The 21,764-nt window shown below is 56.2% G+C and overlaps 6 protein-coding genes across 6 annotated transcripts; all 6 read left to right on the top strand.

The window, feature by feature from the left end:
• Positions 1-504: 504 nt before the first annotated feature.
• Positions 505-4,693, top strand: B0H18DRAFT_1114565 (uncharacterized protein; the record flags this gene model as incomplete). Its single annotated transcript, XM_048033135.1, has 9 exons — positions 505-614; positions 668-769; positions 808-1,702; positions 1,751-1,900; positions 1,960-3,076; positions 3,126-3,602; positions 3,657-3,853; positions 3,923-4,585; positions 4,637-4,693. The coding sequence occupies 9 exons, from the start codon at positions 505-507 to the stop codon at positions 4,691-4,693; spliced, it is 3,768 nt and encodes a 1,255-aa protein (XP_047898550.1).
• Positions 4,694-5,074: 381 nt separating this feature from the next.
• Positions 5,075-5,666, top strand: B0H18DRAFT_977762 (uncharacterized protein). Its single transcript, XM_048044275.1, has 3 exons — positions 5,075-5,186; positions 5,241-5,500; positions 5,644-5,666. The coding sequence occupies exons 1-2, from the start codon at positions 5,111-5,113 to the stop codon at positions 5,369-5,371; spliced, it is 207 nt and encodes a 68-aa protein (XP_047898549.1). The 5' UTR covers positions 5,075-5,110; the 3' UTR covers positions 5,372-5,500; positions 5,644-5,666.
• A 2,412-nt stretch (positions 5,667-8,078) lies between these two features.
• On the top strand, positions 8,079-10,197 carry B0H18DRAFT_869394 (glycoside hydrolase family 5 protein; the record flags this gene model as incomplete). Its single annotated transcript, XM_048040015.1, has 8 exons — positions 8,079-8,230; positions 8,290-8,323; positions 8,391-8,395; positions 8,445-8,583; positions 8,632-8,750; positions 8,800-9,087; positions 9,136-9,598; positions 9,655-10,197. The coding sequence occupies 8 exons, from the start codon at positions 8,079-8,081 to the stop codon at positions 10,195-10,197; spliced, it is 1,743 nt and encodes a 580-aa protein (XP_047898548.1).
• Positions 10,198-11,594: 1,397 nt separating this feature from the next.
• B0H18DRAFT_1181037 (glycoside hydrolase family 55 protein) lies at positions 11,595-15,043 on the top strand (the record flags this gene model as incomplete). The annotated part of the gene is made up of 15 exons (XM_048035962.1): positions 11,595-12,045; positions 12,122-12,211; positions 12,270-12,382; positions 12,572-12,787; positions 12,855-12,944; positions 12,995-13,042; positions 13,095-13,504; positions 13,569-13,628; positions 13,650-13,878; positions 13,937-14,015; positions 14,069-14,195; positions 14,248-14,368; positions 14,488-14,564; positions 14,628-14,763; positions 14,817-15,043. Exons 1-15 carry the CDS (start codon positions 11,792-11,794, stop codon positions 15,041-15,043), a joined length of 2,277 nt encoding a protein of 758 aa, XP_047898547.1. The 5' UTR covers positions 11,595-11,791.
• A 1,637-nt stretch (positions 15,044-16,680) lies between these two features.
• Positions 16,681-20,019, top strand: B0H18DRAFT_1092426 (glycoside hydrolase family 55 protein; the record flags this gene model as incomplete). Its single annotated transcript, XM_048032318.1, has 14 exons — positions 16,681-16,943; positions 16,999-17,109; positions 17,168-17,256; positions 17,339-17,587; positions 17,649-17,738; positions 17,790-17,837; positions 17,890-18,380; positions 18,442-18,670; positions 18,727-18,805; positions 18,860-18,992; positions 19,045-19,165; positions 19,279-19,355; positions 19,418-19,553; positions 19,614-20,019. The coding sequence occupies 14 exons, from the start codon at positions 16,681-16,683 to the stop codon at positions 19,838-19,840; spliced, it is 2,343 nt and encodes a 780-aa protein (XP_047898546.1). The 3' UTR covers positions 19,841-20,019.
• Positions 20,020-20,438: 419 nt separating this feature from the next.
• On the top strand, positions 20,439-21,522 carry B0H18DRAFT_951282 (uncharacterized protein; the record flags this gene model as incomplete). The annotated part of the gene is made up of 2 exons (XM_048042017.1): positions 20,439-20,918; positions 20,980-21,522. The coding sequence occupies 2 exons, from the start codon at positions 20,439-20,441 to the stop codon at positions 21,520-21,522; spliced, it is 1,023 nt and encodes a 340-aa protein (XP_047898545.1).
• Positions 21,523-21,764: the final 242 nt, after the last annotated feature.

Raw genomic sequence — 21,764 nt, 5'->3', positions numbered from 1 at the left:
TACAGTTTCTTAATGGGGGAAGCATTATTTCCTCTCTCGCTCAGGTGCAGCCTCGGCAACTCCCGAGCGTTCAGTACAGAGTACGGTGGCGGCCATATCCGTCCTTCCGTACTCTCATCTTCAACCTGTCTCCGGAACCGCTCTGCTGTGGCTGTATCACAGTGAACTTGGTGTGCATACAAACTTGCCGACTTGGTCTAGAGAGACCTTGTACCCTCCCGCGTGCTCTGCCTTGGGCTCATACGATCCTACTTGTGGCCTCGCGTTCGGCCATCCAAGCCACACGCCGAATACTAGGAACGGACTCCCTGTCGTTCTCATCTCCTGCTCTCCCGTTCCTCGTGTCGCCGCCAGCGTTAGACGATGTCCGAGTTGGCCGAGGCTCTGGTTGAAGACCGCTTGGCACAGTTGCAGTGAGTCCTATCGTCACAATGCTACAGAGCTGGAGGCTGGACGGTATGCTGCAGAGAAATATCGAAACGGCGGGATCAGTTGCTGCAGGAGATGTACCAACTCATGCAGAAGAAGGAGAGATTAGGCATTGCCACCACAGTTGAGCCAGACGATGGGCCGAACCTGGAGGTCTTCCTAGAGAGATTCGATCTGCACAAACAGTGAGCTCTAATCCCTGCGCTCACTGTTTGTTGGCTGATCCCTTTTTTGAAAGTCCGGAAACCGGGCATATTTCTTCTCTGTCGGACGCTGAGATATTTGGTGACCCTACAATTCCCGCCGACGATGGTAACTCCCCAGACGATGTGTCCCATCCGTATGCCCTGGTTGCAGCTGAGGGATCTCAGCCTTCAGCCTCCCCCGAGTTTTCGACCAGCCAGAAAAGGCCGCTGTCACTGCTATGCGTGTGGAGGACGAGGATACAGGAGTGGAGGTCGACGACACTCGGGGCATCTCTTCACCTCCAGAAGCTGAGAATGTTGACGAGGACCAAGGATATGGTTCGGACGGGAAGAGAGGGATCAAGCGCAAGCGGTCGTCAACACCTTCGGAGGGTTCTGTCGTCGAACCTTACCGTTCTCGCACTCGTTCGCACGTCTCCCATACATCACGTCCGAGGTCCCTCTCAGCATCCACAGACGAGCTATGCCTTCGTCCCGAGAAACGTCGTTCTCCTTCTCCACGTTCTGTCGGAACTCCTGACGTACTTGACCCGAACGAGCCTACTGCGCTTCCCGCTGCTGACGCGGAAGAAGACTACAAGGAGGATGTGCGAGTCGACGAGACATCGTCGGACACGGTCTCTCATCTATTACATGATTCTCTACCCCCTTCATCCAGGCCGAGTCCTGCCGTTGAGCCTAGCCGACGGCTCGAATACATCACAATCGCACCTCCCCCGGCTCCTGTCGTCGCGTTCAACTTCGCCTCTGACGAACGGCTGGCAGACGAGAATACGATGTCGGTTGGAAAACCGCGGCTACCCCCTGATTTTTTCCGCTTCAAGCAAGATTATTCACTGCCTCCTTTGAATGTCCTTCCCGCTGAGTTTCAGCGCAAGAGCACACCTGGCCGACACAAGAAGAAGCGAGACAAGGAAAAACATGAGAAGGGTGGCGACAAAGGAGATTCCAAAAAGGATGATTGGATGCCTATCGGCATAAACAAATGGGGTGCCTTAGTTCGTGCCAATCCAGTCTGGAAGAGGCTTGCAAAGGCGACCAAGTGTGTCAGCACCCACGAGTGGAATGTATGTTCATCATCTTGCGTGTTCTCCCTGTGGCTCAATAACTTTCAGGTTGCCTACAGAGAGCTTAGACTGATCCGCACTATGGAACGAGTCGAAATGCTCAAAGAAGGCAGTGGCTGGAGTTTCCGACAACCGAAGAAGCAGCGAGCTCTAGGCGGGACCGCCAAATCTCACTGGGACTACCTCATGGATGAAATGGTCAGTAAAGCAACTCCAATCGTGCTTCGCTGGAACCACTACCTGACTACTGTTTGTAGAAATGGATGCGTACCGACTTCCGCGAAGAAAGGCGATGGAAGATTGCACTCGCCTACAATCTCGTTCATGCTGTGATGGATTGGCACGAAGCAGGATCGCTGGAAGAACGGGTAAACAGGGGCATTTGTGTGCTGTGGAGGAGGCCACGCCCAGAGGAGCAAGAGGAGGCAGGCGAGGACGCTGATGTGCGCGATGATGTCGAGCTGCCCGACCTGGACAATGACCGGGGAGCCGACTCTAGGGAAACCAACACGCCCGCTAACGACTCCGAATCTGAGGACGACAGTGACGATGAAGGGGACAAGGAGAGGGCTGGTGTCTATGATCCGCTCGCTCCAGGGAACCTGGCACGGGACGCGGCTGAGGAGTGCACCAACCATGATCCTGGTCGGAGTTCCTTCAAGGTTGGTCCTACCGAACTGAGACCCAAGACCGAAGACGATGATGATCTTTCTGCCTTACGTCTGCCTGAGAGTTCTACTCGGCGAAATCAGACCAACAGCGACGCGTTGTCTTCGCAGAAGAATGGACAGTCTCACATCGACGCTAAGCCGGAGGAAGGTGGTGGGGTTGGTAAGCAAGGACTCAAGTCAATCTCGAGGGACCCTACGTTGGCTGCACCGGCCTCGAAGTCCAAGGCGAGGCGCGATGCTAATACTTATGGACCGTTACGCGACCAGATCCTGAGCCTTGACCTGGACAAGCTGGTCCTTGATCTTGACGACGTTGAGCTCGTGAAAGGCATGGCTGAACTCTCGACCGAGGAGAACCCACATTCGAGTCACACTGCTCCCCTCCCTCCCGCCGACCTCTCATCTATCTTCCCTGAACTTACACCGTACGGTATGCTGGAGCCAGTGACAGAATTCCCCGTCGACAGAAAGAAGTCTGACAAACAAAGGTTGGACAAAGACGACCCAACCAAACGTATCGACGATACATTGTACAGCAAGTTGACGCCCATGAGCGACTTCATGCTACAAAAGCCCACTTTGGTTGGTGCTCTTCAGCCATCATTGCACTGGAGTGGCGACCACTGGGAGCATATCGAGGAGATGCCAGTGACTATCGACTATGGCTCCCCAATGTCTCGGACAGTCGATAATACCTCTTGCGGTAAGTAACTCTCCGTCTAGTGGCGTCATAATCATCTCAACGTCTTCAGATCTTTTCGAGGGCCCGAAAGCCGGCTCTCCCTCTGCGCACTCATCGCTACTTCCTCATGGGTCCAAGGACGCTCGCAGACGTGCCGCCGACATCATGTGGACCCCGCAAGACGATGCGTTGTTGAAGCAATTGGCAGGCATGTATTCGAACAACTGGGCTCTGATCACGGATGCGTTCAATTCATCCCGGGTAACGATCGCCACGGACAGGAGGAGCGTTGCGGACTGCTTGGATCGCTGGAACACGCGATGGGGCAGATCTGACGCTGGTACTGACGATACCCGCACACAGACCACCTCGGCGCCGACTCAGATGACGACGCGGTACAAGCGTGCAGCGAGCAACGCAGCAGCTTCGCTCGCTGCAAACGCGGCCGCCTCGACAGGCGTGGACGCGAAGAAGCGAAGGCACAATCTTATGCATGATGCTATACGGAAGGCCATGAAGAAGAAAGAGGCCGCAGCAAAACAGAATGGTGCGACCTCTTCCCGTGTCGTGTCTACGTCCACAAAATGAACATATCGTGCAGCAACGCAACGCAAGCCTGCAGCCGTGCACGATACTCATGGCCAATACAACAAGCTGCCTAGGTATACGCCTGCGGAACTCAGTCGTATGAAACATGAAAAAGAGGCACGCGAACAACCCAAACTAATGATGCGTAAGAATGACCTAATCACCCGTCAACAGACCCTTATACGAGAGCAAGCGCAACAGCGACAGCAGGTCAGTCATAATCGGAGTCTCCGTGTGCAGTCTGAAGTATTCCTGACTGTTTGGCGTTTAACATTCTAGGCACAACTGCTTCAGCAGCAGCAGCAGCAGCAGCAGCAGCAGCAGCAACAACAACAACAACAACAACAACAACAGCCAGGGCAGCAACAGCAGGCGCAACAGCCACCTTCCAACGGGACGCCTAGGCCTGTCGCAAATGGAATACCGCAACAGCAAGCATCTCAAGTCCCGCAGATCCGGACGCAAGTCGGTATATCCCAACAACAACGGCTATCCAACCCTATGGCCCTGGGAAACAGCCGTCTCTCGCCGACACAGCTGATGCAGGCTCAAGTGCAGGCGCAGGCCCAAGCTCAAGCGCAGGCGCAGGCCCAAGCTCGTGCACAGGCCCTCGCACAAGCGCAAGCCCAGGCAGCCTCGAGTGCGATGAATAACGCGCACCTCTCGCCGCCGTATGCTGCGCGTGCTACGAGCTCCTCGCCGGCGATCCCCCAACAGGCGTCGCCGCCGCACGTAGCCGCGACACCCGCGAACGGCGCGAGCGTGAGCTCCTCACGCCCATCGTCAACGCAGCCACACGCGGGGATGGCGCAGCAGCCGCAGGGCGTCGGCGTACCACGCCAGACGAGCTTGGGCTACTACAATATCCCGACGCTGCATAATGCGCAGTTCACGCAGGAGCAGCAGATGGAGCATACGATGCAGCTGCAGAATCTGTTGAGGGTGAGTGCATGAGTCACTTGGGAGCGATGGTTTTCTGACGAGGGGTGGCAGAACGCGGCGAATATGACCCAGAATGCGCAGAGCGGCGCGTACCAGCAGCAGCAGTGATCGTTCATCGTGTCCTGTCGTGTTTGTATATTTATTGTACGCATACTTGGCTGTGGAATAGTAATGTCTTCCGGATCTCTGTTTGTCCCCCGGCACACAAGATAAAGCTTCGAAACGGACCATGCGCGCGAGCGTCTCCGAATTGCGGCGAGGAAGGTCCCGAAACGTCCGTTGGAAAAGTTCGGGACGTGACGTACCTTACCTCTACGACGACGATGTCCACGATTGCCATGAGATAGCCTTAGCCTCTGCGAACAGTCCGATTGAGTTGCTATCTCCCGATAGTGGTCCGACGGACATGTGCATGCGCAGACACTCCGTGCTTCTATTCGTACCGAGCCCAACGGGATACTGTAGCGTACTTGCTGAACATGCACACAGCAGGGCCGAAAGCGGACCAGATATGAATTCGGGTGTATGTGTTCTGCTATGCTAAGTAGCGAGACGGTACGAGGTCAACCGGTCACAGCTGGGAGGCCAAAATGTGCGGTCGCTCGTTTGACGATATCCTTGTCAGTAGTACTTTGCGGGAGCGTCAAGGACGTACATGAACGCTGCGGCCAGGGCGTCTCGTTCTTGTGCGAAAAGAATCGTCTGCCGGCCGGTGGAAGTGGACGAATCGCGCATGGAGTTCACGATAAGTCGCAGCGAGAGAGAGAAATGGTCAGCAGAGCGTGACGCATTGTGCAGTCTTGATCAGCTTGTGCATTTTAGGCCTGGCTGACTCCATGGCTATGCGTAGAGTTCGGAGTCGTGATGGAAGGATGACGCCGCCTAAGTAGATGGAAGGGTGACGCCGCATAAGTACTAATGATACGCCAAAGAAGTTGTTTCATCAGCATTGCGGATGTCCCAGTAGCTTCCCAGCCAGCGGCACGACAATGAAAGTACACACACATCAGGGTGAGAGCAAGGAATCGGAGTGTGCAGCGCCTACGGACGGCACTCACCAAACCCACACGGCCTGATCGACGATACGCTTTCCTGCCAGGCGTTGACTAGTACATACGGCCACAGTCCCGATACGCAGCTACCCGTGCTTCCGTCGAAAGCGAAGGAGGACGTAGATAGGGGACCGCGCGCGCGCGTCCACGTCCAGCTGCAGCGGTTCAGCCAGTGCGCTAAGCCGTCTATGTATAGATAGCTCAGCGCGTTGAGCCCGGAGGACGCACACTGAGTCTGAATGGGCGTAGAAGTGGTCGGAAGTCGAGCCGTACACTGCCGTGATGATAGAGCCTCCGGGTTCGATGCCTCGCGGAGGGCTATGGATAGCGCGGCGGCCGCCGGCAGGCAGCAACGCGGAGGGAGGCATGAGAACGCTGAGCGTGCAGAGTCGGCGTGACGGTCAAGCTTCAAGTTCTTCAGGATCGATGGGTGTGATTGGTGTTGTGCATGTGCATGTGCATGTGCTGTGCTGAGTAGTCAATGAGCTCTTGAGTGAGGGGACGCCGCACGGAAGGCAATGCAACTCGTGAGATCACGCTGTTTGTAGTCGGCCAGTCGCCGAGGATACATGGGGCACGGTGTTGAGACCTTGATGTCGCGCGGACCCGCGTTGGTAGTAGAGGGGCACATGGTTAAATAACGTTGCTATGTGGGTTGTGTGAACTGCGCTGTGATGTGAATGGCAGTGCGTACGTTCCCCTATCGAAGGCATCGATTCGACATACGGGGTTTGGTACCGGACGGACTCCATCTATAATCCAGGGAACGCTTTAGCGTCTGCAGGAATAGGCGTCGAGGAAGCCTTTGTTCTGTGATGAAGCAAATACCATTGGCGCACAGTGTGTCTGATGCGGAGCCGCTGACGGTCGCAGAGGGGACGAGAGATGAGGCTAGCTGAGCGGGTCGCGCGTCGTGTCGCGTGAGGTTGCCACTGTTCGGAGGTGTCGCGCTCGGGGAGACGTTGGCAGACCACAGAACTTCCTAGACGGGCGATCGACTCCGAAGACTCGGGGGCTTCGAACAAGCTTCGAAGCAAACGCCTCATCCACACTAGCGCCATTTGGTGAAGTATGAGACTGGGGGGCAAGTAGAGGCCGAGCAAAGCCTCTCGGAAAGGTTCTGTGGCCTGGTCGGCGGTAGCGTTCGTCCGTCTACTGACGAGACACGGGGGCCTATGATCGCGGACACATGCGAAGGGCTGTTGAGGCCGCCTCGGAAAGATGCGCGGAGGGTATCGTTGAGCGGTCTCACAACTTGAAGGCGGGTAGAAAGCATTGCGCCGGACGCGGCAGGGACACGGACAGCCCAGGAGGCGGCAGGTGACCCAAGGCCGACATGCACGCGAGCATGTTGCTTGTGAGAGTCTGAGCAAAGTCGGAGAGAGGGCGTGCCCTGCGACGATGGCAGAGACGTCGGGGCCGGTGGGCGGTGCAGCCGCAAGATCAGCAGCAGCTTGAAGGCGGGCAAGGGACGGGGGCTGGAGGAGAAGACTGTCTAAGTCGGAGAAGGACACGGCGGGGCAAAGAGGCCGGCAAAGGGCCGGCTGCCCGGCGTGCGGTGGGTGCCCGATATAGGCAGGGCGTACTTACAAATTGAGGATGGTCTCCCTCTTTGACCGCTCGCCCGCAGCCTACCTGCCTCTCCTTCAGTCTCCTTCTTTCCCCTCCCAGGCGCCCTCGCGTCCCCCCCGCGTCCGCAGCGCGCATCCGACTAACTCGCTGCTATTTCCGGACGTCCGACTAGGGCCCCGAGGGTGGGTTGCGTCTCGTGTGGCTGGGATCCCAACGCCTCTCTCGCAACCGCTCACCGCCCGTTCTTTATTTTAGCGTTCGCAGCCATGGCTTTCCGTTCTTACGACCCTGTCCCCAATCCCGCTGCCCGCACATCCAACCCCGACTTCGACTTTGAGCTGCACTCGCCCCGCATGGGCACCTTCATGGGCCCTGCCCTCAACGACGAGGCTTCCTCTCTCGACACCCGCCCCTCCTCCGTCACTGACGACTACTCTTCCTCCGTCCGTGCACTCAATCGCCAGTCCCAGGCCGACCCTTCGGCATATGGCCTGCACTATCGCGACGACCCTACCGACGGCGACCTGAGCCTCGGCCAACCGCCAAAGGAGTTCGCCTCTTCGACGTCACCTACCGTCCCCTACGCCAACCTCGCCGAAAAGCGGCGCGATCCTGTTACCCAGTATGCTTCTCCTCGCCAACGCTCGCGCCGCCGTGCCATCCTCATCGTCGGCGCCATTGCCCTCATCATCATCATCGTGGTCGTCGTGGTGGCGGTCACCCTCACCGTCCGTAAGCATTCCGCTTCCTCTTCGTCGAACATCGCCTCTGGCTCCGGCTCCGGCTCGTCCAGCCAGAGTGGCGGCAGCGGTAAGGGCAGCGGCACATCCTCCGCCGTCGTCACCGGCGGCGACGGCAGCACTGTCACCATGTCGGACGGCACGACCTTCACGTACGCGAACAAGTTCGGCGGCTACTGGTACTATGACCCCGAGAATCCTCTCACCAACTACGCGCGCGCGCAATCCTGGACGCCCCCCATGAATGAGACCTTCCAGTATGGCACGGATAATATTCGGGGGTATGTACGGACGCCGCGTCGCGCGCCCACACGAGGTGCTGATTGAGTGCGACCTGTAGTGTTAACCTTGGTGGCTGGCTCGTTCCGGAACCTGTAAGTCACTGCGATGCGCTTCTTCGGACCGTCTTCCTGATGTGATATTCAACCCAGTTCATGCAAGTATCTGTCTACTTATAGGTGAGGAGACACCGTACTAAACGTTGTCGGCATGCAGTGCGCCTGCTCTGTTCGAGCCGTATGTGAACACGTCTTACCCCGCCGTCGATGAATGGACGCTTAGCTACAATCTCATGAACGAGACCTCCAAGGGTGGTCTCGAGGGTGTCATGACTAACCACTATGATACGTTCATCGTAAGTGCGTTGCATGACTGGAAGAAACTTGCCTCATTCCCCTTGTAGACGGAGCAGGACTTCGCTGAGATCGCGGCAGCTGGCCTTAACCATGTCCGTATACCCATTGGTTACTGGGCTATCGAGACGTGGGAAGGCGAGCCGTTCCTCGCCAAGGTTTCCTGGACGTGAGTCTCGCCATTCCCTCTCACCAGATGTATTCTAACAGTCTTACAGATACTTCCTCAAGGCCATTGAGTGGGCTCGCAAGTATGGTCTCCGCATTAATCTCGACTTCCACGCGCTGCCCGGTAGCCAGAACGGCTGGAATCACTCGGGCAAGCTTGGCTCGATCAACGTCTTGTACGGTCCGATGGGTCTTGCCAACGCGCAACGGTCCTTGGGTTACATCCGGATTCTTGCCGAATTCATCTCACAGCCCGAGTACAGCAACGTCGTAACCATCTTCGGTGTTACTAACGAGCCAATGGGTCCTACGATGGGTCAGGATCAGTTGGCAGCTTAGTGAGTCCACTGCCCTATCACATGTTCGACATCCTGACGTCTATGTAGCTACGTGCAGGCGTACGAGATCATCAGGACCGCGAGCGGCATCGGCGCAGGCAATGGTCCGTATGTCCTCTATCACGACGGATTCTACCAGCTCTCGCAGTGGGTGGGCTTCCTCGCCGGTGCGGACCGCATCGCGCTCGACAACCACCCGTACGTCTGCTTCGACGGCCAGTCGTCTGCGCCGTACTCGTCGCGCCTGACCGTGCCCTGCGACACGTGGGGCGCGACGGTCAACACCTCGATGACCGCGTTCGGGCTGACGACTGCAGGCGAGTGGAGCAACGCGATCAACGACTGTGGGTTGTGGGTGAATGGCGTCAATGATGGGAGCCGGTATGAGGGCACCTTTGACGGTACGGCGGTTACGGGCGACTGTGCGCCGTGGATTGATTACCAGGGCTGGAATGAGACGTTCAAGGCGAGCATCGAGGACTGGGCATTGGCCAGCATGAGCTCTCTCCAGGTATGTGGTGTCGCTTACCTGGATAGAATGGGCGCCAGTGCTGACCGCCAATGCAGAACTGGTTCTTCTGGACATGGAAGGTTGGCAACTCCTCCGTGACGGGCAAGGTCGAGGCACCTCAGTGGTCGTACCAGCTCGGTCTCCAGGGAGGTTGGATGCCCACCGACCCGCGACAGGCCGACGGCGTGTGCGGCAACAGCGCCCCCTTCGCGCCGCCGCTCTCAGCGTGGCAGACGGGCGGCTCGGGCGCAGGGAGCACCGCGGCGAGCGTGTCGACGCAGTACGCGTGGCCGCCGGCGACGATCAGCAACCCGGGCTTCCCGTCGGCGGTGACGGCATTGCCATCATACACGGCGACGGGTGGGCAGGTCACCCTCGCGGCGCCGACGTTCACCGCGTCGAGCGCGACGGTGAGCGCGAGCGTCGGGAGCGGGTGGGAGAACGCAAAGGACACGGCACAGAAATACACGGCAATACAGACGTGCGAATATCTGTACCCGTGGATTGGGCCGACGGCACCGCCGAGCCCGCTGTGCGGGGGCAACGACAAGCGCGACGCGTATGCGTTCCCGGCGCCGACGCCTGTGGGCTCGTCATGATCCGGGTGCGGGTGTGGCTCTGCTCTGCTCTTTCTCTCTGGGACGATGCGGGTACCATGCGGACAGAGAGACGGACTTGTTGTGTTTTTATATAGTGCGCGTGTGGGCCCCGCCGGTGTACGTATACATGCATGCGTGCGGGCGCCGATGGACTGGTTACATACATGGTTGGTGTCGCGCAGTCACGTCTTGGACACTACATATCTCTACCTCCACCTCTACTGCCTCTCTCTCTCTTGATAGTCTTTCACGCGTAGCGATAATTACTACATGCATAGTGTACGTGTCTACGAATCGATGCAGGTGCACTTGTCGCGTCTGCGTGTCTTGGGCCTGCGGTTGCAGGACGGTCGCGATGTCCGTGCCCCTACGTATGAGAGCGTGGACTCACCATTTGGTGACATCGACTTACATAGGCGAGAGCGCAGTACTGAGTAAACCGAGGTGCGAGTTACTGGGTAACAACTTGATCGACCGCTGCGCTGTGCAAGGCCCGAGCGTTCACATTTCCATAGTGGTCAGCCGTGCTCTTTCGGACTCAGCAGTAACTCGGTGAGTCTTCGTTGCAGACTATAAAAACCGACAAGCTTATAACCCGGTACATAACCATCAAACCACCTACACTGGCTGTCGCGCGTGTCTGTGTTGCAGTCACGTGTTCGCGTTGAGCTACAGCGCGCCACCGCGAGCCGGGGAGCCGGCGACACGCGAGAAGACACCGCGTAGTGTTTCTTCAAATTCTACTATGCGCCTCCACTGCGCAGTCGCTTGTCGCTCTGAGGTTGCGACAAATCTCAGTAACGAGGAGCCCCGTAAACCCGTTTCTGCCGAGGCCGAGATGGGGCTTTGTCCCCGGGACAAATGACATAGTTAAGCAAGATCGTGTCTGCCGCATCTGAGTCCTAGCCACAATGCATTCTGATTCCAGCGTGCACTTAGCACTAGCTGAAAGCCTCTGACCTTCCAGAATACCACTGTATTTTGCTACAGTATCGCGGTGAGCTGATCACCCACGGATGCTCATCTCAGGTGCCAGTGAGAGCTTCCACAATTTAATACGCCCATATCCCTGGCCACATCCGGATTACTCTCGATTCGTTGCACCTCACTGGAACTTCACCATGACGTGATTTGCTTTGTTGCTCCGCGCCGACTGGTCTCGGAAACGGTTCGAAGGCGAGCGTTACGTTACGCGTCCGCCACAGGTCTTCCCGACCGTTTATTTAGGCGACGGATGCCCCCGTCGCGCAGTGGGACCTGGGATGAACCAAAGTGCAGTTGCAGCAAGTCGCTGAGCACTACGCTCACCTTTCTCGTGTCCGAACGTTGCTGCGCCTTCGTTCCACCACACCTTTTCTCACCTCAAGACTGTTCGCGTAGCGCCGTTTCGGATCCCGGTGAGGGATACAGCGTCGTCGGTCGAACATACTGAACAACGGCGAGGCTCTTTCAGCTACCCGGTTCTGCTACCATCGTAGCGACAGAAGCACCACACTTGGCACGCTTCCTTGTGGTGCTATATAAGCATTGAGCAGTTCCACCGTCCTGATCAGCTCCGTTACGTGCGCCTCCTTCCCGTCTCTCCTTCATCGCCATGTTGGCGCTCGTTCTTTCTTTCACGTACGGCTTTTTGGCCTCTGCGCCTGCTGCTCTCGCGCTAGGGACGGCATGCTCTTCTGCCCTCACCAGCGGAACCGCTGCCCCCACGGATCCTTATTGGATGCAAAGCATCAAGCACCAAGGTAGTTCAGCCTTCAACCCGGATCCTGGTTCCTACCCCGTCCTCCGTAACGTGAAGGACTACGGCGCGGTTGGCGACGGTAATGCAGATGACACCGATGCCATTAAGTGTGCACAGTCCCTTGATGTCTTTGCTACCTGTGTACTCATTACTGGCTCCCAGCGCAGCTATTTCACTGGGCAGCTGTGGCAACGGGACTTGCCCATCGTCCACCGTCACACCCGCGGTTGTTTACTTCCCTCAGGGTACCTACAAGGTATCGGCCCCGCTCAAGTGCGTCTACTCTGTGGTCTAACATCCGTGACGTCGTGCTCACAATGTGAGTCTAAAGCTTGACATATTATACGCAGATGATCGGTGATGCGAAGGTACCACCCACCCTGCTGGCCTCGTCGGATTTCGCGGGATTGGCGGTCATCGGTAAGTCAAGCACTCGCAATGTCTGTTCTCTCAAGTGTCTCGGCACGACTGCTCGGAGGTTGCCCTCCCGGATGGTTATCATCTCAAAGCTCAAATGCAAGATCATGCTTGATATGTTTTCTTGCTTGGGTCTGTTGTGCTTTAGGAACCTATATTGAAAGTAATTCTCTTCATTGTTAGATGCAAACCCGTACCTAACGGGCGGCAACGGAGCGAGTTGGTACGGCGCCACGAACAACTTCTACCGTGCCGTGCGCAACTTCGTCATTGACCTGACCAATACCCCGTCGAGCGCCACCTCGACCGGCATCCACTGGCAGGTCTCGCAGGCCACGTCGCTTCACAATGTCGTCTTCGAGATGAGCACCGCGAACGACACGGCGCACCAGGGTGTTTTCATGGAGAGCGGTAGTGGAGGCAAGATGGGAGGTGAGTTGGGCTGCCCGTTCCCATGTCTTGGGTCTGGGATGTCATGTTGATGCTGCGGCGCAACTAGACTTGGTCTTCAACGGAGGCAAGTATGCTATGTGGCTGGGCAACCAACAATTCACTGTTCGCAACGTGACTATGAACAACTGCAAGACCGGTGCGTAGCTGCCCAACTGCTTTTTGATGCATCACCTAATCCTCCGACAGCTGTCTACATGGCCTGGAACTGGGACTGGACATTCCAGGATGTGACGAGTGAGCACGACTGAACGCTAATGTTTCCTCGTTACTCACGTCGCCACTTTAGTCAACGGCTGTGAAGTTGGCTTCGACGTGACGACCGGTGGTGTGTCCAAGGCTATGCAAACCGCCGGGGCGATGGCAATCATCGACGCTACCGCGTCCGATACGCCTATCTTCTACCGGACCTCCCAAGCCTCCAACGGCACACTCGCCGGATCCGTTGTCCTCAACAACATTGTGCTGAACAACGTGCCCTCGGCCGTCAGCGTCCTCAACGGCGCCGAGGTGCTCCCAGGTGGCACGACGACGATCAACAGCTGGGGCCAGGGTAACGTATTCTCCGGCACGGGCGGTTCCGCGACATTCACGGCGGGAGATATCACTGGTCCATCCAAGGCGAGCAGCCTCATGGCGGGCGACAAGATCTTTGGGCGGACGATACCGCAGTATGAGGACTACGCTGTGGATCAGTTCGTGAGCGTCAAGGACCAAGGCGCAAAGGGTGACGGCTCGACGGACGACACGGCCGCACTCCAAGCTGTATTCGACAAGGTATGGAGACCTTCCGGGTGTGCATCGCACCGTACCGGTCTCCTACGTACTGACCCCCGTCTCTTAGTACTCCGGCTGCTCCATCATCTACTTCGACGCCGGAACCTATGTCGTCACCAGCACTCTTCAGATCCCCGCGGGCACGCAGATGGTCGGCGAGGCATGGGCAGCCATCATGGGATCTGGTTCGGCCTTCGAGGACCAGACCAACCCCTTACCTGTCGTCCAAGTCGGCGCACCAGGATCGTCAGGCATCATGGAAATCTCGAACATGGTTTTCACCACGAAAGGACCTGGTGCGGACTCTGTCTCGTCCTCCATACGAGTGTCAGGTTTATTGAAGCATCTCAACAGCCGCCGGTGCGATCGTCGTCGAGTGGAATGTGAACTCACCCGCTCAAGGCGGCGCTGGCATGTGGGACAGCTACATCCGGTCCGTCCTAATTCTTGTTGAAAGTTTGCTGATTGCTGACGGTGATGTCGTAGTCTGGGAGGTGCTGCAGGCACGGATATGCAGGTGTCGCAGTGCGGCGGCATGGAGATGTATTCGCCGTCTTGTTTCGCGGCCTTCCTCGGCTTGCACTTGACTCCCAGCTCGAATGCATACATCGAGGCAGGCTTCCTCTTTCTCGGCTGTTCAAGAGGTGATACTGATACCGCTGCAGGGCACTTGGGTTTGGCTCGCAGACCATGATCTTGACGACGTCTCTCAGAGCAACGTGACTCTTTACAGTGGCAGGGGTATCTTGTCAGAGTCTGCAGGACCTGTCTGGATGATTGGCACGGGTGCGTTAGGTCTCTGACGTCAACGTCTTGCTCTAACATTGATTTTTGCTCTTGCTTCTATTAGCTTGTGAGTCGCAATCTCGCGAAGACTTGATTAGACGGGCTGACCTTTTGCGTAGCTGAGCACCACGTCCTGTATCAGTATAACCTCGCCGGGGCGCAGGACCACTACATCGGAGTGATGCAGTCGGAGTCTGTACGTGGGCGCGCTGCAATGTTTCATTCGCTTTGAGACTGATGGGATCCTGCACTCGGTCAGCCCTATTTCCAACCTCTACCAGTTCCCCCGCTCCCGTTCTCTATCAACGGCACCTACAAGGACCCCAGCTCCCCCCTGGACTTGACCGCTGCGTGGGGCCTCTCCATTCAGTCGTCGACAGACATCACTGTCTTCGGTACGTTCTGCACACATGATATACCGTTTTTGACTCAACCTTTCGTATGCCAGGCGCCGGCCTCTACAGCTTCTTCCAGGACTACAACCAGATCTGCCTCGATACGACTACCTGCCAGACGCAGATCGTCAACGTGGACTCATCGTCCACGGGGATTAGCGTTTACAGTCTATCGACTGTCGGTGTCGTCAACTCGCTGAGTGTCGTCAGCGCGCCTGTCATCGCAGCTATCGGAAACGTTGACGGTATTCAGAACACGATCACGGCCTGGACACAGTGAAGAGCGTCGCTCTTCGCTATCGCTGTCGTCCTTTTTGATATCATGTCCAGATTGCACTGAGCAGTGTGCTCTGGGCGTCCCCTCCTTTATGTAGACAGTCTTTCCTGGGTTGTGTGCATATGTTACATTTCACTAATCTGAAGGCCCGTGGCCTGAGGCATATCGTCATGGGATGCACGACAGGTTGTGAATTATGAATTGAATAGTTATAGAGGATACACGGTCTCATCATCTGGTTGAGTACCCCAGAGCCGAGTCGCAAAAAGATTCGGTGTGATCGAGGGCTCAGGATAGGTCGACGGTCGACCTATGTAAGAGCAAACGGGCGAAATTAGGCATAGGGGAGTGTTGCACAGAAAGACATCTCCGATTTAGCATTCGTTATTGTACCGTGTCGAGAGCGTCACGCATGCGAAGTTTCGAGGACTGTTCCGTCTGGGTGACAACGTGACGGCGTCGAGGGGATGATGCGTGAACCATGCAGTCTTGCCAACGCGAGCCATTCACTCGGAGGTGTGTCATACTCTGTCTGAATCTCACAGCATACTAGCTCATTGACTGACACCGCGTCGCCAAGACCTCCTCAGGCCTCAGGCCTCAGGTCTCCAGGGTGACTTCGTCATGTCGGCAACGTGAATTAGTATCTCGCGCAAGTCGCCCTCGCAGCGGTACCCGGGCCCATGCGCAAGCCTGTTTGAAGCTGAGGCTGCAGGCGCGATCACATGTTCGCGTTTCAGTGCCACAGGCCGGCCCTAACACCGTGCAGCCACATGATTCAAGACCCCCGCGAGATGACACTGCGTACTGTGCGGTACAGTACGCGCGATTCCCAGCAATCACAGCAAACAGGAACTCAGTAAGCCCGGCCGAGAAGGAGCTGAGCCCACGAACGGTACATAACCCTGGCAGTGCGAGGACCAACAGGCTGAGTCGGCGGCTACCTTTTGGAACCACCGTATTTGAGTCACTTCAGTGGCTCTCGGAGATGTCTTGCATGGGTTGGGATAAATGACATAGCTGAGTAAGTTCGTGTGTCCTGTCCTAGCCACAATGCACGTTGACTGCAGGACTCCAACTTCCAGGACATTGATGTGTTTTGCTATAGTATCGCTCTTCGCCGTCGCACTGAGCTGACAACCTACAATCTCAGGCCTCGGGTGCCGGTGTGAGCTTCTGCATCTTTACGCGACGTCCATACTTATCCCAGACTACATCCGGATCACTCCTGGATTTATGCACCTACTGAAACTCGAAGCTTCACGTCTACGCTATATGCTTTGTTGCTCCGCGGTGGGACCTGGGTCGAACCAAAGTGCTCTTGCAACAAGTCTCTGGGTACACTGATGCGTTCTTGTGTCCGAACAAGCACGCACTCCGAGTCTGCCAGTGTCCGACATCATAACCTGTCTCACCTCAAGACTGTTCGAACAGCGCTAATTTAGATCCGGGTGAGAGTATTCAGCGGAGTCGTCAATCGAACATATTAACGGCCTCTTGCAACTACCGGAAACAGCAGCACAACACTGCATGGCACGCTTCTTGTGGTGCTATATAGGCCTCCAGCAAATTCCTCATTTTGTTCAGCTCCATTACGCCCGCCTCCTTCAGGTCCAAGTTCCTGTCTCTCCTTCATCGCCATGTTGGCGCCTGTTCTTTCTTTGATATCTTTGACATATGGCTTTCTGGCCTCCGCGCCTGCTGCTCTAGCTCTAGGGTCGGCATGCTCTTCTGCCCTCACCAGCGGGACCGCTGCCCCCACGGATCCCTATTGGATGCAAAGCATCAAGCACCAAGGCATTTCAGCCTTTAACCCGGACCCTAGTTCCTACACCGTCTTCCGTAATGTAGAGGACTACGGTGCGGTTGGTGACGGCAATGCAGATGACACCGATGCCATCAAGTACACACAATTCCCTGATGTCTCTGTTGGTCATGTACTCATTACTGGCTCTCAGCTCCGCGATTTCACTGGACAGCTGTGGCAATGGGACTTGCGCATCGTCCACCGTCACACCTGCGGTTGTCTACTTCCCTCAGGGTACCTACAAGGTATCGGCCCCGCTCAAGTGCGTCAAGCCTGTGGTCTAACATCCGTGACGTCGTGCTTACGACGCGAATCTATAGCTTGACATATTACACGCAGATGATCGGTGATGCGAAGGTACCACCCACCCTACTGGCCTCACGGAATTTTACCGGATTGGCGGTCATCGGTAAGTCAAACACTCGCGGTGTCCGATTTCTCGATCGAGTTTTGAAACCCATACTATAGCAATTAATTACCTTCATTGTCAGACGCAAACCCGTATCTAACAGGCGGCAACGGAGCGAATTGGTACAACGCCACGAACAACTTCTACCGTGCCGTGCGCAACTTCGTCATCGACCTGACCGATACCCCGGCGAACGCGAGCTCGACCGGCATCCACTGGCAGGTCTCGCAGGCTACGTCGCTTCATAATGTCGTCTTCGAGATGAGCACTGCGAGCGACACGGCGCACCAGGGTATCTTCATGGAGAACGGTAGTGGTGGCAAGATGGGAGGTGAGCCGTGCTGCAACGCGATGGTCCGGGATGTACTGTTGATGTTACCTCGCGACAATAGACTTGGTCTTCAACGGAGGCAAGTATGCCATGTGGTTGGGCAACCAGCAGTTCACTGTCCGCAACGTGACCATGAACAACTGCCAGACTGGTGTGTACTTGGTCGACTGATTTTGTAGTGTATCAAGTAATTATCCGACAGCTGTCTACATGGCCTGGAACTGGGGCTGGACTTTCCAGGATGTGACGAGTGAGTACGACTCAAAACCAACATTCCCTTATCACTCACGTTGCTACTTGAGTCAACGACTGTGAAGTTGGCTTCGATGTGACGACCGGCGGTTTGACCAAAGCTACCCAGACCGCCGGGTCGATGGCAATCATCGACGCTACCGCGTCCAACACACCCGTCTTCTACCGGACCTCCGAAGCCTCAAATGGCACACTCGCCGGATCCATTGTCCTCAATAACATCGTGCTGAACAATGTATCCGCGGCCGTCAGCGTCCTCAACCACACTGAAGCACTTCTTGAGGGCGGAACGATGACGATCGACAGCTGGGGCCAAGGCAACGTGTACTCCGGTACGAGCGGTTCCGCAACGTTCACGGCGGGAGACATCACTGGGCCATCCAAGGCGAGCAGCCTCATGGCTGGCGACAAGATCTTTGGCCGGACGATACCGCAGTATGAGGACTACGCTGTGGATCAGTTCGTGAGCGTCAAGGACCAGGGCGCAAAGGGTGACGGCTCGACGGACGACACGGCCGCGCTCCAAGCTGTCTTCAACAAGGTATGATTAAGTTGGAGACCTTTCGGATGTGCGTTGCATCGTGCTGATCCCCGTCTCCAAGTACTCCGGCTGCGCCATCATCTATTTCGACGCCGGAACCTACGTCGTCACCAGCACGCTTCAGATCCCCGCAGGAACGCAGATGGTCGGCGAGGTGTGGGCAGCCATCATGGGATCTGGTTCGGCCTTCGAGGATCAGACCAATCCTTCGCCGGTCGTGCAAGTCGGTGCACCGGGCTCGTCAGGTATCATGGAAATCTCGAACATGATTTTCACCACGAAGGGACCTGGTACGCGCTCTCATTTTCCCCGCACGAGTGTCAGGCTCATCTAAACATCTAAACAGCCGCCGGTGCGATCGTTGTCGAGTGGAATGTCAACTCGCCCGCTCAAGGCGGCGCTGGCATGTGGGATAGTTTCATCCGGTACGTCCAAGCTATGTTGAAAAGTTTGCTGATCGCTGATCGCTGATGTTGTAGTCTGGGAGGTGCTGTAGGCACGGATTTAGAGGTGGCGCAGTGCGATGGCGTGGAGATGGAGATGAATTCACCGTCTTGTTCGGCGGCGTTCCTCGGCTTGCACTTAACGGCCAACTCCAATGCGTATATCGAGGCAGGCTTCCTCTTACTCGGTTGTTCAAGAAGCGGCGCTGACACCGTTGCAGGGCACTTGGGTGTGGCTCGCAGACCATGATCTTGACGACGCTGCTCAGAGCAACCTAACACTCTACAGTGGCAGGGGTATCTTGTCAGAGTCAGCAGGACCTGTCTGGATGATTGGCACCGGTGCGTCGGCTCTCTGATGTCTTGTCCTTATGTTGATTTTTGGTCTTGTTACTATTAGCTTGTGAGTCGCAATTCCGCGAAGACTTGATTAGACGGGCTGACCTGTCGCTTAGCTGAACACCACGTCCTGTATCAGTACAACCTCGCCGGGGCACAGAACCACTACATTGGAGTGATGCAGTCGGAAACTGTACGTGGTTGTACTACACATCTAGATTCGTTTGAGACCGACGGGATGCTTCAATTGTTCAGCCCTATTTCCAACCTCTACCAGTTCCCCCAGTCCCATTTTCCATCAATGGCACCTACAAAGATCCTAGCTTCCCCATTAGCTTGACTGCTGCGTGGGGCCTCTACGTTCAGTCGTCGACAGACATCACTGTCTTTGGTACGTCCTGTACACACGATAAACCGCTTTGGACCTAACCTTGAACCCTGCGTATACTAGGTGCGGGCCTTTACAGTTTCTACCAGGACTACGGCCAGACCTGCCTCAATACGACGACCTGCCAGATGCAGATCGTCAACGTAGACTCATCGTCCACCCGAATTGGCCTTTATAGTTTATCGACTGTCGGTGTCGTCAATTTGCTCAGCGTCGATAGCTCGCCTGTCATAGCGGCTAGCAGCAACACTGATGGTATTCAAGACACGGTCACGTCCTGGACACAGTGAAGAGTGTCGCTCTTCGCTATCACCTTCGTTCTTATTTATCTCATGTCCGAATCGCTCTGAGAAGGGCGCCGTGGGCGGCCCTCCTTTATGTCTTACGGTCTTTTCTTGGTCGTGTGTATATTCCCCTTTAATAGTCTTGACTCCTGGGGTATATCGTGTCATGGGTAGCAAGATATGTTGTGAATAGAATAGATAATACACTATCTCACCTGTCACTCTGGTTGATTACCGGCTCAGAGTCTCGCAAGAAAGCCGGAGGTGTGATCGAGGGCTAGTACTCAGAGCTGTGGCAGTGAGTACAGGGCAATGTAGTACAGCGGATCTACATCTCCGACTACGCGCTCCTCGTCGTACTGTGTCGAGAGCTTGATAATTTTCGACGGTCGAGAAACGCGTCCACGCGAAAGTCATGTGACTGACGCGCGAAGTGCGCAAACGCCAAACAAAGCCAACGCGACGCGGTGTATATGATCGCCTCACCGGATCACACTATCCCTCCTCACTCTCCCTCCCCTCCTTCCTCCATCTCTTGTCAAACACTGTGATGGCTCCTGACCTCAAACGAACATACACTACACGGGCTTCTCGCCTGCCCCCTATGCCGTCCACGCCGCCGTCCGACCTCGCCTCAAGCTCTCCACCACCTGTGAAGCGAAAGCGCTCCTTCCTCGAGGACTCCTCCGCGCCAAACTCTCCCTCGCCCTCTTCCAAGAGGCCGCGCAAGTCTGTCTTAGGCTCTGTCAAGGGCAAAGACGTGCTGAAGGGCAAGAAAGGCGCAGCCGACGCATCCAAGAAGCAGCAGAAGCTCACTCAGCTGCATTTCGCTCTTGACGTCACTGTTCTCAAGACGTGCGAGCGCTGCGACCTCTCGTACACCATGGGTGCTCCCGACGATGAGAGTCTCCATCGAAAGCACTGCGCCAGGGTGCAACGCGGCCTGGAATGGGGCCGCGAAGAAGAGCGCGAGGCGTCGAAGGCAAATGTTGAGGAGTTGGCCACAGGCGTGAAGCTGAAGAACGGCACCAAGGGTCGCATGGTCAGCTTCCGTCCGGACGTAGGGGGCAAGATCGGTGCCAAGGTATGACGAATTTATTCCTACATCTCGTTCAAGGGGTTCTTACAATGCATGTTCTTTGTAGCTCACCATACTCCTCGAGACGATGAGCCTCGCTCTGTCCTCTCCCCCTCTTTCTCCGGCTGTTCTCAAACAATGCAAGATCTACCTCTTCCTACTCTCCACGTCTTCGAGCACATCCCTTACCCCACGCGAGAAGATCGTCGGTTGTGTCATCGCACAGCGTATCTCCACCGCCATGGCCATCGCGACCGACGCCGATCTCGCAGCGCGCACCTCTAATCCTGCGCCCGGTAGCGCAGCTCCCGCTCGCCGTCCCCTCCACAGTTTGATACCCGTCGACACGTCGACGAATTTATACGTCCACCCTGCTCCGCTTCCGACCCCTATGGGCATTCCTCGCCTATTTGTCTCTTCTACCCATCGCCGACTCGGTGTAGCGACACACTTGCTCACCGCCGCGGCGCAGAACTTCATTCTGGGATGCCCCCTCGACCCCAGGAAGGGTGAGATCGCGTTCACCCAACCTACGGGTGCTGGGAAGGCCATCCTCGAATCTTGGGGCAAAGGTGGTGTGCGTATTTACGAAGAAGAGCAAATGCGATGAGTGCCTGTGTATGTCGAAACGTTGAGGCCTCGGCTTGTCGTTATTCATATGTATCCATCCATCTTTGTATTATACCCGCTGCTGAGTCGATGTACTTCAGTCTCGCTCCGATGTATCCTCAGGTGAAAGCAAACTATATTCGATACAATGTTGCCATATCGTAGTGAACTACTCATACAACGTAGCGTAGACGTAGTGTTGAAGTGAATTATACAAGCGTAGCCGTTCGTCAGATGCATAGC

This window comes from Fomitopsis serialis, assembly GCF_022376445.1.
Source record: "Fomitopsis serialis strain Sig1Antser10 chromosome Unknown B0H18scaffold_5, whole genome shotgun sequence".
Classification (NCBI taxonomy): domain Eukaryota; kingdom Fungi; phylum Basidiomycota; class Agaricomycetes; order Polyporales; family Fomitopsidaceae; genus Fomitopsis; species Fomitopsis serialis.
The sequence above is the reverse complement of the archived record's forward strand: the minus strand, read 5'-3'. Positions and strand labels throughout refer to the sequence as shown.